The sequence below is a fragment of the Magnolia sinica genome, chromosome 4 (assembly GCF_029962835.1).
Source record: "Magnolia sinica isolate HGM2019 chromosome 4, MsV1, whole genome shotgun sequence".
Taxonomy (NCBI): domain Eukaryota; kingdom Viridiplantae; phylum Streptophyta; class Magnoliopsida; order Magnoliales; family Magnoliaceae; genus Magnolia; species Magnolia sinica.
This window is the reverse complement of record NC_080576.1, coordinates 105,956,577-105,974,404: the sequence shown is the minus strand read 5'-3', so window position 1 is coordinate 105,974,404 and position 17,828 is coordinate 105,956,577. Positions and strand designations below refer to the sequence as shown.

The following is a 17,828-nucleotide window of genomic DNA, read 5'->3' as shown; positions in this document are numbered from 1 at the left end:
TATGATCCTAACTGGTTAATGTGGACATAAATGATATACCGTTAAAGCAAACAAATTTCAACGGTTCAAACTCAACAAAGAAATTCCCGTCTATTATGAAAGTAGATCTTCTAAAAAAATATAATTTTAAACTGAGGTACATAGATTCCACGTATGCAGTTTCTGTGTGGATGCCTATGAAGTATCACACTCCGCCAGAGTATCAAATAACAACTGGAGTCCGTATGAAAAAAAAAAAAAAAACATACTCGCAAGCCTCTCTTGTGCAGAATCCAAACGCGTCCCCGGACTTTACACACAGGCTCGGTGTAAATCCCCTCGAGCTCCCTGGTTGGAGAAAGAAAGCTAGAGCAGCAGCAGCAGCTGCTGGTTCTTCTCAGAGTATCATGGCAGCAGCTTCAGGTGGAGAAGATCTGATGGAGCTGGAAGCCATGAAGAAAGATGACCATTCATGGCATCCATGCCATGTCTCTTTGAGGTGGGCCCCACTTCCCACCATTTTTTTTTTTTGTATATATTTCTTTTAAAATTTTTTTTTTTTTCTTCTTCTCATATTTGAATGGATGAGATGATGGAGTTTTTTTTTTTTTTTTTTTTTTTTTTGTATTTTTGTGGGTTTCTCTGTTACCCGTCGGTTTATTTTGGTTCTGGAGGGTGGAGATTTGGGTCGGGTCAGCAGATTGTGCATGTGGGGTGCAACTTCTGGTGGGGATCGTTCATTTGGTGGGCCTTACAATGGATGGGAGGAGCGTTGAAAGTTCCACGCCATCGGATGATCGCGATCGTTGGAATGGGGTGGATCGGTGATGGAGCTTTGTTTGAGCTTTGTTGATTGTGCATGTGGGGCCCACATTCTGGTGGGGATCTCTCATTTGGTGGGCCTTAAAATACGTGGGTGTCACTTTGAAAGTCCCACCCTACACGGTGAGCGTGGATCGATGATGGAGAACTTTCTCTTGGCTCAGCAGATTGTGCATGTGGGGCCCACATTGTGGTGGCGATCGTTGATTTGGTGGGCCTCAAAATGGATTGGAGGCTCATTGAAAGTCCCAACCCGTTGGATGATCTTAGTCATTGGGAAGGGTCTGTGTTAATTGTGGATCGTTGGTTTGAATTGTGGTTGTCACACTAATGGCTAGGATCATCTGATTGGGAAGATACTAGGGCTGGTCTGGCATATCCTGTAATGGGGTCCATGTGCTCAATGGCTTAGGTTGCTGAGGGGCCCAGCTGGACTGCAGCTAGATCGAACGGAAAGGTGCAATTTCTCTTGATCAAGCATCATATTCCACCTGTTTGATGATTATTGAATTATGAAAGAATGTGCAATGTTTGACTGAGGAATTCTGTCAACCCGATCTTCGCATGCCACCTGTTTGATAATTATTACATCAAGTAGAATGTCAGACTTGTTGAAAGATCCTGTTTCTCCTGACGGAGTATAATATGCTCTACCTGTTTGATGATTCTTGAGTTATGAGCGAATTTACATTGTCTGAATGAGGAATTCTCGTGGCCTAACCATCATATACTACCTATTTGGTGATTATTGCATCAAATAGAATGTCAGACCTGGTAGTCTGTTACGATCCCAAGGGTTTAAAGAGCCTAACTTTGCACGTTCCATCAGTCCTGAGGCTTTTGGCGTAGTGGTCAGGTTCTTAACAATTGGTATCAAAGCCTACACCACGTCCTGTGTTCAGAGTCATGGAAGGGGCGACCTTTGGAAAGGGCAACTTGGACTAGAGTGAAAACCGCCATGGAATGAAGAGGGTTACCTGGATAACCAGAGCGCAGCTGCCAAGCCGCCACGCAATGAAGAGGGCTACCTGGATAACCGAGCATGGTGGAATGTTACGGTCCCAAGGGTTTAAAGAGAAACTTCTCAGCCAAGAATGAAAGAAATGTGGAGAAGGAGAGGAATCGAGATACCATCCAACCATAAATTAATTGGGTCGAGAGTGGAAGTTACATATTTTGAATGGTAAGGTTGAAAAACAATCAATGTAAATGAAAGCAAGTGGAAAGACTCAAAACTTGATGTTATTGTAATATGCGAAATGATGAAAGTGTTGTGGGTCGTTTGGAATTGGAATCCAAGTCTAGGCCAAGGTATTGTGTTTGGCATCTTGGAAATCGGGGGATTTCAAATCCAGGAGGAATTGAAATCTCCTGGATTTGAAATCCTAGTGTAGCCCCTTTCCAATTCCTCAAGAAAGTCTACCTTGCAAAATCTTAGGGTTAAAAATCCTCTCTAATGGTAATATTCTTATGAGTTTGATTATTTAAGGAGAGTAGCACCATCTTGTCTCTACTCGTAACGTCTCTCTCTCTCTCTCTCTCTCTCTCTCTCTCTCTCCATTTGAGTTTTTCTTGGAAACGTGTATGCATCCTAGAATGCTATTATTGTGCGTCATTCACTTTAGTAAATGATGTTGTTATCTTGGGTGATGCTGGTGCAGGGAGGACCCTTGGTGTTGGGATTCCCCGCTTCGAGTATCTTTTCCGTCTTTGGCTTGCCTTTGCCTAGTTTTTGATATCTTTGCGGCAGGTTATTTTCAGTGGAAGGTAATGGGGTAGTTGGATACCTCCCTGTCGTCGTAACTTGTCTGATTTCGAGTTCAATGACTTGGTGCTGCTTCTCCCCCGTTTGCAGGGCTTTTCCCCTATGTCAAGATACGGTGACTCTCTAGTATGGTTGAAAGATAAGTCGTGGTTGTTCTTGATGAAGTCTTTCTTTAGACTTGTGGCGCAGATTGGGAAATCTCTTACTTGCTCCCATATGGGCCTAGTTTGGTCATATGGCGCTCCTCCTAAGGTGGCGGCTTTTGCTTGGCTTACGGGGAGGAACCGTATCCTCACCGTTGACAATCTCCGCAAGAGGGCCATGGTCCTTCCAAATGTTTGTATCCTTTGTCTAAGAGATGAGGAATTTGTGAACCATTTGTTTATCCATTGTCCTTTTGTTTCTGAGTTTTGAGATGAAAATTTTTCCTCCTTCAAGATGTCTTGGGTGATGCCTTGCTCCATCGAAGGCCTTTTTCGGTCTTGGCATGAGGTTAAAATTGGAAGGAGTCGTTCTTGGTGGAAGTTAGCTCTTCTTGCGGTCTTGCGCTATATATATATATATATATATATATATATATATATATATATATATATATATATATATATATATATATATATATATATTGTGTGGGGGAGGGGTGGGAGGTGCCGTTGTAATTTCCTCTTCTTTCTTTTTTGTTTTTGTGCTTTTTTGTTGCTCTTTGCTGGCTTTGTGGCTTTTAATAAATTGTATTATCTTTCAAGAGAGATGTTGCTTTCCTTTTCTTTCCTTTTTTTCCGATTTTTTCCCGTTCACATAACAAAATGAAAAATCTAATTATTAGTGTTTAACATCCAATCACATGTGTGTATAGGGCATGCAACTTGATCAATAGTTTAGCGCACCAGAGGGGGGGGGGGGGAGGTGCCGTTGTAATTTCCTCCTCTTTCTTTTTTGTTGCTCTTTGCTGTCTTTGTGGCTTTTAATAAATTGCATTAGAGAGAGAGAGAGAGAGAGAGAGAGAGAGAGAGAGAGAGAGAGAGAGAGAGATGTTGCTTTCCATTTTTTTTTTCCAATTTTTTCCCGTTCATATAAAAAAATGAAAAATCTAATTATTAGTGTTTAACATCCAATCACATGTGTGTATAGGGCATGCAACTCTATCAATAGTTTAGTGCACTAGGGTATGCTGCAAAATTGCAGTTGTTGGTGCCGTTGTAATTTCCTCTTCTTTCTTTTTTGTTGCTCATTGTTGGCTTTGTGGCTTTTAATAAATTGCATTATGTTTCGAGAGAGAGATGTTGCTTTCCATTAAATTTTTTTTTTTTCCAATTTTTTCCCGTTCATATAACAAAATGAAAAATCATAGGGCATGCCGCTCTATCAGGGGGGGTGGATGCCGTTGTAATTTCCTCTTCTTTCTTTGTTTTTGCTCTTTGCTGGCTTTGTGGCTTTTAATAAATTGCATTATCTTGAGAGAGAGAGAGAGAGAGAGAGAGAGATTTGCCTTCCTTTTTTCTTTCTTTTTTTTTTTTCCGTTCATATAATGAAAAATCTAATTATTAGTGTTTAACATCCAATCACTTGTGTGTATAGGGCATGCAGCTCTATCAATAGTTTAGTGCACTAGGGTATGCTGCAAAATTGCAGTTGTTGGTGCTTCCATTTTATACTTAACGCGTTTGGTGCTTGGGTTGGCATGGAAAATGGAACCAAGATTTCAGTCATGCTGGTGGGGAGTCTTGTATGCTTTGGAAACAGCCAAATCTTGGAGAACTTTGTTGTTTTCTTTCCATTATTAGAGTTGCATGGATAAAGATTAATTTGATGAGCTGTACACTTAGTTTTGTATTGCCCGATTTGCTTCGTTAGACTTTTTGAAGAGGCGAAGGAATGCCAGAGTGCAGGATGTGTAGCTTTGTAGCTCCAGTTAGTTCACAGTTGTAAACCACCTAAAATGCTTGTATCAAATCTGATAATATTCTAGACAGCTATTAGTTGAAGAGATATGGCCTTCTTGGTGCGGTAATTTGATTTTTCGGGATTATTATTTGAGAGTTTTCCTACGCCCATATGCGTTTAACATCTCATGTACATGTGAAACATGTGCCAGCATGGCGTTGTTTCAAGATCCAATCCATCCATCAGAAAGGCACACTATTGATGCCCAAGCCCAAGAATCAGGTTGATCCACTGGTCAGGTGGGCTGCAGTTTGCAAAACAAATGTATACCTGTGAAAACTTGACTGAAGTTTTGAAAATCGTCCACCTGTTTCCAATTTCGGTCCCCACCTGCTGACTCAACCAGATTTTTATTTTTTGGGAAAGCATCCACAAGTTTAGATGAACCTGATGGATGGATTGGCACTCTAATCCATGTGCCACGCGGTCACATATGTGGCGTTGACATGACCTGTATTCTGCACACATGTTGGCTTAGCAAAGCTCGTTGTTTTAAGAGATCTTAGCTCCCTTGAGGTAGTAATTTGCAATATATTGATACTGTTGCTCAATTTGATGGTTCTTATTGTTCAGACCATGAGGTTTCAAGTTTTGATCCTTGCTTATCTGGCAAAAAGCAAATGGCATAATGCAAGGAATGCTACTTGCAAGCTCGTGATGCATGCCAACATGGCATGTGTATGCTGGATCCTGGCCTTTCATCAGGTGGGCCCCACATTAAATACATCATAGCCCAAAAGTCAGGGGAGTCCAATCTTCAGGTGGCCAGAAGTGTACAGAAAACTGGATGGTTGAAAAGTGATACCAACCATCCATATTCAATGCACATGCATGGACCAGCCAAAATTTTGGGCTAGGCATCATTTGATTGTGGGCCCTGAGCACCTGTATGGATGGGCACTTGCAACTAGCCTCCGTGAAATTGTGCTGTCCTTTACTGTGCAAATAATACTTGAATTCTTCATACACAGTTCAGGTGATTCAAGTGGTCTTGTCTTGGACTTTGGGAACTGTGACTCAGAAGATATTATATCCACTGAGGCAGAAGCTCTTGCACGTCTGCGTGTGCGTTCTATTCCTCTACAGAACGGGGATTGCTTACATATCAAAGAAGAAGATCATGTTCTTGCCATGCACAAGACACAATTTAGGAGCATGTTCTTTGATGCTGAGGTGGAGAAGGTATGCTTGTATGAAGTTTGTGTTTTAACCTTCTCTGCTGTTTCTTGTAAGAGAAAATTAACTGTGGGTTATGAGCTGGAGAAAAGTCAAACATATTTTTAATCCGAGTCAATACTATACTCCAACTACACCGTCAAAGCAAGACAGTTGAGGAAGTGAGAGCACTGCTTGCGCGGGGGCGTTCACAGATTTCAAAATCTGGGGGTGCTCATAGTTTTTCTTTTAATCCTTCAAAAAAATAAAAAATAAAAAATTATCTGCTAAGCCTATACCAATTACTTGGGGTTTACTACATGAATCATGTTTTGCCATTCTACGCTATCAAGGGCCGTACGTTCAACTAGACCATAGGTCATCACGTTTTTTCTTATTACCTCCATCCACGTCCTTTTGGGCCTTCCCCTTGCCTTTTTAGAGCCTCCAACCTGTGCCAACTCAATCGTCCTAAAAGGCACAGTTCTTGATCTCCATTGTACGTGACCAAACCATCTAAGTCTACTTTGCCTCTTATTACCTGTTGGTGCTACTCCTAAGCTTCCTCAAATACATTCATTTCTAATTCCATCCTTCCTCATCTTGCCACTCATCCATCCCAACATCATATCAGCTACACTCTTCTATGAACATACTGTTCCGTAACTGCTCAACATTCTATCCCATAAAGCATGGCTAGTCTTGTAGATATCCTATAAAAATTGCCCTTTCAGTTCAAGTGGTACATTGTACATGATGATCACATAAAACTCCCGAGGCACATCTCCATTTCCTCCACCCAGCTTGAATTCTATGGGTAACATACTTCTCAATCTCTCCAGTCTCATGAATTATTGACCCAAGGTATCAAAAGTGGTCAGTCTCTTGGTCAGTTAGGGAAGCTTTATATATGAAATAATGAAGATAATAATACCCATACTCTTCAAAAAATAATAATACACATACTTTTTATCGGCAAAATAATGGACTTCATATTGAAGTGATGCATACAATAAAAACAAAGAAGTGTTATATAATATTCAAATACCATAGCATAAGAACATAACTTTGGGTTGCTTAAAGTAGCGATCTAGATCACAAATGACCTGCAAACTGGACTATGTGATTCGGATCAGAAAATGTAAGGGTCAGCGATCTTGACATCTGTCCTGTAGCAGAGGGTCAACTGCATAACATCACATTGGTTGGACAATCTTATTCATCCAATTAATGGCCTTCAAACAGATGGTTAAAAACAAGGTTGGCTGATGCTATCTATTTCAATGGGGAAAACTCAGGCAGTTGGGATTGTCTGATCTGTGTGATATTGTGCAATCACCCAACATAGTATGGGTCACTGAACTGACAGTTTGGCGCATCTGAATATGTGGTCATTTGGGCTCTTCATGGATTAGCCAGGGACAACTGACCCTCAAATGTGAGAAAGACTAAACCTCCACGTTATTGATTAAAGAGCTTACTACTTGCTCTTAGAAGTATGCACAAGACAAGAAGTTCCCACCTTATCTACTTGTGCTATTTGTACACGGATGTACTCTTTTGTGAGATAAATTTTATTAACAAAAGGCAGAAAAACAGAGTGATGATGAAGAGTCAACAACCCAGGAACCCCGAAAGGAATTGGGACACTCAAGAGAACAATTTTGAAAAACAGATGGAGATGGCCCATGACACCGCATTCATCCTGAATTTCAAGAAAATAGTGCATCCATCAACCAGGGATGTTCCCTAAAAAGACTTTTTTTTAATGGTAATTTTCTTTTGTAAGTTCTCGAATGATGATTTGATGTAGTAATTAATGATTTGCCCATATGAATCTCTTCGCTTGTTCTCACCTTCTAGGGTGATGTATCAGTGTTGTAGTTCTCATATGTCTTCACCATCTTTCTCTGTGATGTGCCGATCCATTAAAAAAAAGTTCTGTTATGCAAAGCCGTGAATCCCCTATCTCATATTTCTGTATCACTGCAGGCATGGAGGGTACGTCACTCTAATAAAGTCCACTGCAGATGTAGTTTTGAAATCAAATGGCTTCACTCTGAGCTCAAAGGACAAACCATGAAGGTTCCATCTACCTCAATTCTGAAACTGGCAAGAGATGACATCTGCAGCCATCCCACGGTTGGCATGTTCTTGAACTCTGTGAATCCTTCAAAAAATTCAGATACGCCTTCCTGTGTTACTCCTCTTGAGGACACCAATTATGAACTCGACCTTGAAAGTTTGTTGGACAATCAAATAGAAGAGATTAGCAAATTAGCTGATGCGTTGGATAAGGCATACTCAGAAGAGTTTCTAGCAGGTGTTAAAGGGGGTAAGTATCACGTCATTTTCAAAAGGAATGTGTGTAACATTGATTGCAATACTATCTTTCAAAAAAAGAAGAAGAAGATTGCAATGCTACATAATTACATGTCATAATCTTATTTAGGGGAGATCTAGAATGTTCAACTCAAGCATTTCATCATCATCAGCTTTATTGGTCCTGTTTCACCAATCAATCCTATTTAAGGTCCTACCTTGGCAAGTGAACAAGCCTTCAATCCCTTCTCACCTCCTCCATCCAAGTGCTTTTAGGTCTTCCTCTCATCCACTATCCATGCTCTTCAAGTAACCGAACCATTGTTCCTCTCCCCACCAGTCCTGTCTCTAGTCTAGTCTTCATTGCACATGACCGAACCATCTCAATCTGCTCTCCATTTATCTGCTAGTGGGATTATTCATAGGCTGCCTCAATTAACCCATACTTAATCATATCCTTCCTAGTCTCCCTGCATATCCTTATCAACATCTTCATCTCTGCAACACTCAATTTCTGCTCAAACTACTTTCTTACCACCCAACACTGTCCAATACAGCATAGCCACGCACATAGCTGTCTCATAAACATTTTCCTTGAGTTTCATAGGCATATAGTGAAGGTAACAAAACACATTGCTATGGGATCTCGTGACCATCAATCTTAACCCAAGCCTTGCCCTAAAATTGTTCTTACTAAAGTTGCATTCACAGTACTGTCTCCGTCTTGCTAGTTTATCAGCCTCTAGATTATAGCACCTTCCTAAAAACCTCCAGTTTAGCATTTGCCCTCCTTTCCAATCTCATGGGCTTACACCACAACCACCTGCAAAACAACATAAACCAAGGACCTCATCCTGTTACGAAGGGCTTAATGTCAGCCCCTAAGGAAGACCTGTTACCACGAACTCATTAGCCTCACTGCATTTTAACTTATGTAATGGCACCCTCATTCAGCTACTGTAGCCTCCTGGACCCCTTTCTTCCTCATCACCCACATCATGACATCATTTGGTACTCTATTGTATGCCTTGTCCATATCTATAAAAACCAGGTGTTGATTCTACTGCTTCTCTATACACCTTCCTATCAAGTGTCCAAGTAGAAAAATAGTCCAGGTAGAAATAGAGATAAAAAATCCTGTGTAGAAAACAGTCCATTCAAAGAAAAAATGTACAAGTAGAAAAATGGTTATTGCTCTCCTTTTCATGATGTCACTGTTTCTTGCCTTAAATCTTTGTTCCTCCATCCTGTCCCAAAGCTTCAGTGTGTGACTTAAAAGATGATCAGTTATTTTCATCCCTTGCTCCTTTCCTTAATCTTTGTTTGACCATCCTCTCCTAGAGCTTCATAGTGTGACCCAGATGCTCGATTAAGCATTTTCTCGGCCTAGTAATCTATACATGTGGAGCCCACCTTTTGGTGATCCAAATTGTTCAGATGGTGCCTGTTATAAGGGGAATATCCCAAAGATCTCCATCTCCCCATATGATCCTAACCATCTGGTTGGACCCTCACTAAAATTTGGGACCTGCTATTTGCTAGTACATCTTCATGGGATGGCTAGGATCATCTGAAATGGAAATAGTAGGGGATGCCTGGTGAGTGGACCAGCCTGATTTTTCTACCAGGTCATCTAAATGATGGGGCCCACATGATGAGCTGTTCAGAGTTCCAACATATTTGGCATGTATGGACACATGTAGAGGTACGTGTGGACATAGTGACCGCTGCTTGGACGAACCAAAGAATGCCATTTTTCGATCAAGCATCATCTACACACCTGTTTTAATAACTATTGGACTCCCTGATGCACCTGCCAACTTCGTATTATTTACAATGTTGTCATAAAGATATTTATATGGAACTGATTTCTGCACACAGTTGATCTTGCTGGACCAAAGGGGAGCAAAGCGGTAAGCTATTTGCATAACCACTCTCCCTACAACCAGAGCAATTCCAGAAGGTCGACTAGGAGCCAACGGAAACTCCAACTTGAAACAGAACACAAGTTTCCCCCACCTCTCAGTCAGCCCGTGCCAGAGGTGAATTTTGAGAAGTCTCATCTTAGCCCGCTTGCTGCTCGTGCAGCTCTTGCTTCATTAGTGCATGAATTACCACAGAAGTCAGTAATACCGCAATTTCCGGTTCTTCCAGATCCCATCCAAATTATGGATGATGATATATCTTTGGATACTATACATGAAAAATCACCAGTCTCAAGCAGAAGGGGTGCTTCAAAGAAGAATCAGTTGATGGAAGGATCTCTAGAAGCTCTATCCATGCAAGAAAACCCAACAGCTGAGCTGAAAATCTTGGAAGACGGGAGTTTGAATGGCCCCGCCACCAAGGGAAGGAAATTGAATGGTGGTACCATTGCAACAAGACAAACTCGTTCGGCAGTTCAGAAAGAAACGGGGAATTCAATCAATGAAGTCAAGGTAGTGTCCCCAACTAAAGATGACCCGTCGAAAAAGCCCACCACCCCAAAAAGATTAACCCGTTCGGCAGTTGAGAAAAAAAGGGGAAATTCAAATGATGAAGTCAAGCAGGAGTTTTCAACTAAAGAAGGGAAGTCAAACAGCCATACGATCAAAATTGGGTTAACTGATACTTCGGTTCAGAAAGAAACAGGAAATTCGACTGATGAAGACATCATAGAGTCTTCAACTAAAGATGGGAAGTTGAAAATCAATGCCATCACAAGAAGGTTAACTCGTTCGGCAATTCATAAAGGAATGGAAAATCCAATCAATGAAGTCAAAGTTGGCTCCTCAAATAGAGATAGGAAATCAAATAGTCACACCGTCGCAACAAGGTTAACTCGTTCAGCAGTTCAGAAAGAAATGGAAATGTCAACGAATGAAGTCAACGTAGATTCCTCAACTATAGACGAGAGGTCGGATAACCATAACATAACCAGGCTGACTCATTCGGCAGTTCGTAAGGAAATGAGAAATTCAATCAATGGTGTAGAGTCAGTGTCTTCAATTGAATATAGGGAGTTGAATAGATCTACCACCACGACAAGGTTAACTCGTTCGACAATTCGTGAAAAGACAGGAAATTCAACTGAAGGGCAACAGCCAGAGTCCTCGACTGATGATATGAAGAAAGGGTTAACCCGTTCTGCTATTCAGAAAGAAAGAGAACAATTAGATGATTCAATTGAGGTAGAGTCAGTTGAGGATAGAAACTCGAACGGCCCCACCAACCCAACAAGGTCAACTCGTTCTGCATATCAAAAGGAAATGGTGAATTCATCTGCAGAAGTAGAAATACAATCCTCAACTAATGATCGGGAATTGAATAGTCCTGCCATCGCTAAAAGGTTTACTCGTTCAGCAATTCAGAGAGAAATGGGAAGTTCAACTACCAAATCTGAGGAACAACAGGAAAAGAGAAAAAGATCACGAGATGAAGGAGCTGATGTCTCTGTAGATGTTTTCATGTGCATGAATAAGGAGACCAAGAAGAAATCCCACTCAGCTGTTGAGTCTACGGAAAACTCATCCCAACAAAGACAGGAAATGAAAAAGGTGTCAAGTACTTTAATCAACAACATTGAAGGTGATTGATAGGAAAGAAATATTATGGTTCTCTTTCCTTTTCCTTTCAAGATGGTTGGAGTACAATCAATGCTTTAGGCCCTGTTTGGATGGGATTCCAGGAAATATTGTTATCAAGGAACCCATTGTCCCAGCTGAAGCTCTTACAGCAGGAAAAAAAAAAAAATGCAGCTCAACAAAATTTAAAAAAAGAAAAGAAAAGGAACCCATGGTCCCATGGCTGCCACATCAGCTTTTATCTGTTGTTTTTGGGACATTTCCCGCAAACTTACAAAATTGGGAAACAAAAATCTTGCTATTTTTCCACTGTCCATTTTTTATGAGAAGTCCCACAGAACAACATAGAGAAGCTGCTGTGGCAGCCACAGGTCCCATGTTTTCCCCGAGAAGAACATTTCCAAAATTCCTGTCCAAACAAAGCCTTAGTCTTTGGTTTCACAAATATTTACAATAATGGTATGGCAGGTGAAACTTCAGGAGATGGTGAAGGTTTTGAAGTGGAGAAGCGGAAAGCCATCTCCAAGAAGCCCCAGTTGCAGGTGGCTAACAAGAACAGTTTCTCCCCACGAACACGGGCGCAAAAGAAGGGTTTACTGCCCTGTTGACGGCTATCGTAGTTGGTAAGAACTGCAGCCTATGTCCATAGATGCAAGTGCAATTCCTTTTTCCCCTTTTGCTATAGGTTGGATAAGAAGGCTTAGATTCTTTTTTCTTCTTCTTTTTTTCCTTTTTTTTTTGGGGGGAATGCAGTCCAAGTTTACTATTGCTAGAGATGGTTGCTTTCCCATCTATAGGACCCTTGTTATACATGTGGTAGTACCCAAGTGTGATTTGAGCCATTGCTCTGACAGGCCACCTCATGCGCAGGGTGCTGGAGCCCAAGACTTTGGTGATTAACAATCCTAGCTATCCAAACACGCAGATTGAGTGTAGACCATTGCTCTTCTTTTTAATATTTTTTTCCCTCAACTTCTCTAAAACCTTTGATTCCATGCCCTTGATGAAACAGCTAAGGGCCCACTTAGGTGCTCATGTGAGAAAGGGGGTTTCCACGGCACGGGGTTTCAAGCCTACTTCAGTCAACTCAGCGAAAACCGATTTGATTGGTTTTTGTCATGTCAGCATTTTAGCACCTATTTCATCATGTGGATGGTGAAACAGGGGCTTGCAAAGTGCATTAAAAAAGCTGGTTTGGCTCGAAAGGAGGTTCATGCCTCAAACACCCATTTAGAGGGTCGTCCAAATGGGTCCTAAGATTGTTCAATAATGTAGTTTTTGAGCTATGGCCTGTGGATGTGGTGGCCCACCAGGTCAAATGGCGGCAATCACCCAAGAGAATTGCCACATGTAGAGTGGAACTGCTGGAGAGGGTAAGCAATCTCTAGCATTGCTCTTACATAGGAGGACGTAAACTTTCATTTCTAGAGTAAGAAAAGGAAACATTCTAGTTGGGTGATCATAGGGCATCCAAGAATAGAAGCGCATTAAGAGGTAAGAGTCTGGTTGTATCAAGTTATCCTTTTCAATGCCAGCCAGTACAGGGATCCTCAAATAGAGCTGAGTTGTTGACTATCATAACAGTGTTGGAAATGGATGGGTAGTTAATGGTGGAAGTCGATTCTGGCAATGTGGTTGCTTAGGCTTTGGGGAGTGCGGGATCTTACATCCATTTATAATAGTTTAAGAATGTGCCCATGTCCATTTCCAACTGCTGGAGAGGGTAAGCAATCTCTAGCATTGCTCTTACATTGGAGGACGTAAACTTCCATTTCTTGAGTAAGAAAAGGAAACATTCTAGTTGGGGTGATCGTAGGGCATCCAAGAATAGAATTAGAAGCGCATTAAGAGGTAAGAGTTTGGTTCTATCAAGTTATCCTTTTCAATGCCAGCCAGTACAGGGATCCTTAAATAGAGCTAAGTTGTTTACTATCATAACAGTGTTGGAAATGGACGGCTAGTTAATGGTGGAAGTCGATTCTGGCAGTGTGGTTGCTTAGGCTTCGGGGAGTGCTGGATCTTACATCCATTTATAATAGTTTAAGAACATGCCCATGTCGCTTAGCTACCATCAGATTCCTAGAGTGGCCCCTTTGTTCTTCCAGTCATATTGGGGACTCTTATCCACTGTCTCAATGGATCATTGTACCTTTTTGTCCCATGTTCTAGCTATCATGTGTGGATGTGTGGTGGGAGTCTGACGGTGTGTGATTGAGTGTAACCGGGTGCAGCTGCATTATGCTAGTTCAGGGCCCCATCTGTGAGTCCATCCAAATTGAATTTGGTTCTACATTTCCAGCTTAAACTGATCTGTCTTGCATTTGGGTCCTCTAAGACAAGTGGGGTAAGAAACTGCGATTCATGTATCAGTCAGTCATGGATAGGGGATCCCGACTTGTCCCTTCAGAAGAAGCAACAAATGTGTAGTATTGCATGGGGAAGCATTTGTAGGAAAAATAATGGTAGGGGGATTCTCGCTTGAGGGTGATTCTCTGTCTTATTTTGACATGTAGCCACAGGTAACATAAATCTCTGGGTAACGCCATGACATATATGTGACATGTAATCCGTCCATCACTTGCGCCAGCTAATTTTTGGATGCGACCCTGAAAATCATGGGATGAAATTGAAGTGGACCACATCATAGGCAAACGTGGGAATGGAGACACCTTGATTGACATATTCCTGGGGTCTGCTGATGTTTACATGACATCCAACCCATTCATAAGGTGAGCACATCCATATGAAGGGAAAAACCCAAATATCTTCCTAGTCCAAAAACTATGGTGTCCCACAAATGTTTCAATGTTCTGCATCCTATCCCCACTTTTCCCTATGGTGTGGCCCACTTGAGTTTTGGATGCACCTGATTTGGTATCAAGTCACACACATCATGGTGTGCCCCAGAAAGATTTATGTTGCACCAGCTGTCTTCATCCACTGGGACAGAATAATATGGCAAATCACTGTAGCGTTAATTTGATAGTAAAATGGGAAAATTGGCATTCCTTTGTAATCAATGGAGATGGTCCACTAGGACGTGCCCAAAAGCCCATCATACACCTTGGAAACAGATTGTTGCACTTTTATTTCAGTCTCTGCATATATTTTCATCGATACCCGACATGCATGTAGAATAGACAGTAAAAGTTGTTGAGAGATGTGGTTCTAAAGCTGGGTGAGTCAACTCGATGATTTTGCAAGCTGAATGTCTAAGATCCTTGCCACCAGCAAGACTCTCACTGAGACTTCATGCACTGATAGATTGCTTCAAATAATGATCTCCATGAAGAGAGCCTGGATCGTCTGCCAGCATGCAGTTTGCTGAGTTTTGTTTTATGCTCTTGAAACATGAGCTTTGCTAAGTGCACACTCATGTGAAGTAAAGCTCGTGTACATGCCACACGTGCAGGCACATAGGTGAGAGATGCGATCCATCCATCATGTTGGTCCTACCTTCTACTTGTTTTCCCAAAAAGTAGATCTGTTCCACACAGCATATGGGCCTCGATATTGGAAACAGGTGGATGGGTTAGCAAACTGCAGACAAGTTTTTCAGAGCCATTCATATGTTTTGCAAACAGTGGCCTGCCTGACTGGATCAACCTGATTCTTTGCCTGGGCCATCAATGCAATGGTTCCTTTCTGGCGGATGGATTGGATTTTGGACCTATTGTGCCATGCTGTCACGTGTGGCATTTACATGAGCTTTATTTCACACGAGTACTTAGCAAAGCTCCTTAAACATTTAAATTGTTTTCTATTGCCCCGAAATTAAATACCGAGTTGAGTGGATTTTTCAGGTGTTTGTACTATGTTTGAGACTGGTTATAGATAACAGTTATTTGGTTGCAAGCTTTCTGAAAGATGCCTGTGTAGTTTGATGTTGGTTAGAGCTATTGGGGGATTAAGACGGTAAATATTGCTCCTTTGTGGGATTAATGGTTGTCTACAATCGGTTGTAGTCTGATACAAATATCAGGTGAGCCTCCAGGCTGTAGAACTATGGATGTTAAATAAAAAACCTGCTGACAATCTGATTCTGTGTGCACATGACCCACTGGATGATGGGACAACTGATTTTTGTGCCCTGGATTTTTTCATGGGGGCCCACCTTGTGCATGCGTACAATGTCGTACACACCCAAAGCGCACAATGGGTTGTAGGTTATGCTAGCCTGCAACTGGTTGCAGGTGAGCATTCTTGCTGAAAGAGCATAGAGATTTTTTACATTGCCAATCCAGGTAGTGTGATGGAACATCTGTACGGTGCATCAGGTGAACCCCAACCGTGAAGAGGGAGCATATGCAAAACTAGGCTGGTCAGCTTATCAGGTGGCCACCCCTATATAAAAAGATGGACAGTTGAAAAAAATAATATTTAACTGTCTTCATTCAACTATATTGAACCTCTCCTTCTTTTTTTTTTTTCTTTTTTTTTCTTTTTTGCCTATTAGCCATCTGTATGGCAGGGGCCACCTGATGCACCGCTGCTCAAGGTGTGAAAGGGAGAGGTGTGCATGTGGTACTAACTAAACCACTTATGTTATGATTTTCTTCTACAGACACCAAAATCTGCTTGTCTCGGACCCAGCTGGAAATCAGAGAGCATTCCCTGAGAACTAGAGCTGGACTGGAGAGAGCAAATGATGGTCGGCCTTTGATCGTTGCATAGGATTCCTCTCCACGATGGACAATGGCAGCTTGGCAATCTGAGAACAGAACAGAGGTAGCGGCCTGGCAATGTTTTAATGAGAAAACAATGGAAGGAGGCTGGGAAAGCACCACAAGATTTCCTTCCAGCTGCCTTCCAAATCAGTAGAAATAGATTAAGTCCCATGAAAGCCTTGTAATTTAGAGCCTCGAAAAATATTAAGCTTGTGATGAGTATGAACCTGGGGGCATGTACCCCATCTATCATGGGGCCCCGCATTTCAAAACCACCTCTATCTACGATGAACACTTGAAACATCTATGGGCCACAGCTATGTGATGGAAATGTATGGTTGGAAAAGAAAAGGGGTGACGCATGGACCAGCTTAGATTCAAGCCCCCTAGCTCAATGGTTTTGCATGAGGAAGGGTGTGTTTTCAACCTAAAAAAAAAAAAAAAAAAAACAGGGCCCACCTGATGCACAGCCCAGAATTTTCACAAGTGTGGTAAATGCGCCACGAAGCTCAAATCTCTTTGATTTATCAATCCCATCGGCATTTCTAAGTTGGCAAGCAATCCTCACTAGTGAGCCAACACTGAATTCAACAAACTAAGGAGGCCCTTTGATATCAACCGATCAATCTAATTTTGAAATTATAACCTACCTCCGGTGGGGCCCACGAATCAGGTCTAATTTTAGGTAAGGTGGGAGATGTTTTCCACACGTTCTCTTTAGATCGAGTCACGTGTACGGTTGTTTGTGCATGTCCGTTGAGCATGGACATGGCCCTCTCCAAATTCACGATCGCATGCAAAAGTTTGCATGGCTAGACCCTTGTTCGTTCTTCATGGCAGCGACTCTCCAAACAAACGTACATGGTTCCTAGCCAATTCGAACCGTCCATATTGCTGATCCTATCCTAGATGGAGCGCAATCCAAAAATTGCACTGAGAAACGAACCATTTGATCATTGTTTCATCAGTGTGATTTCCGATATATGCACCATCTAAATAACTGGACCCACACTGGATGATCTGGATATCTTTACGTCAGTGTCATGTGTGGAAAAATGATTCGCAGCAATTTTTTAGATAGTGCAAAATGTCAGGAGTCTGAGAACGCGGCTTGCATCCTACCCCACTGTATCATTTCAGGTTATAGGCCCAAAACTGAGGCAGATTCCAAGATACAGGTGGACCATACAATAGGAATTAAACTCTTACCGTTGAAAACTTCTTGAGTGCCACAGAAGTTGGATCGATATTTGTATTTTACCTTCATGGATGGCAAATAAACATCACGGTAGGGCCTAGGAAAGTTTCATCTGCGATTCCATAAAATGCCATGGAGAAATGGATGGAAAGTGTGGATAAAACCCATACATCAAGGTGGGCACTCAGAGCTCCTGCCTGTTCCGAGCTGGAGACTGGCAGGGTTAGGACGCAATCAGCGTTCAGAAGTCAAACCCCAAGCTTGCAATTCATCAGTGATGCCTGTCCGCACATCAAGCTAGCCCAAAAAGGGGCCACAGCTTCAGCCTTTGGTCCACAAAAATGGGCAGTTGTACGTTCAAGCATTGCCTAAAGAATATGATTGCATGGGCTAGCTACATTTCTTAGCCATGC

General features: G+C 41.8%; 1 protein-coding gene across 1 annotated transcript; it reads left to right on the top strand.

Moving 5' to 3' along the window:
- Positions 1-254: 254 nt before the first annotated feature.
- On the top strand, positions 255-16,520 carry LOC131243660 (uncharacterized). Its single transcript, XM_058243156.1, has 6 exons — positions 255-478; positions 5,482-5,692; positions 7,658-8,000; positions 9,869-11,554; positions 12,019-12,173; positions 16,115-16,520. The coding sequence occupies exons 1-5, from the start codon at positions 387-389 to the stop codon at positions 12,156-12,158; spliced, it is 2,472 nt and encodes an 823-aa protein (XP_058099139.1). The 5' UTR covers positions 255-386; the 3' UTR covers positions 12,159-12,173; positions 16,115-16,520.
- The last annotated feature ends 1,308 nt before the right edge of the window (positions 16,521-17,828 follow it).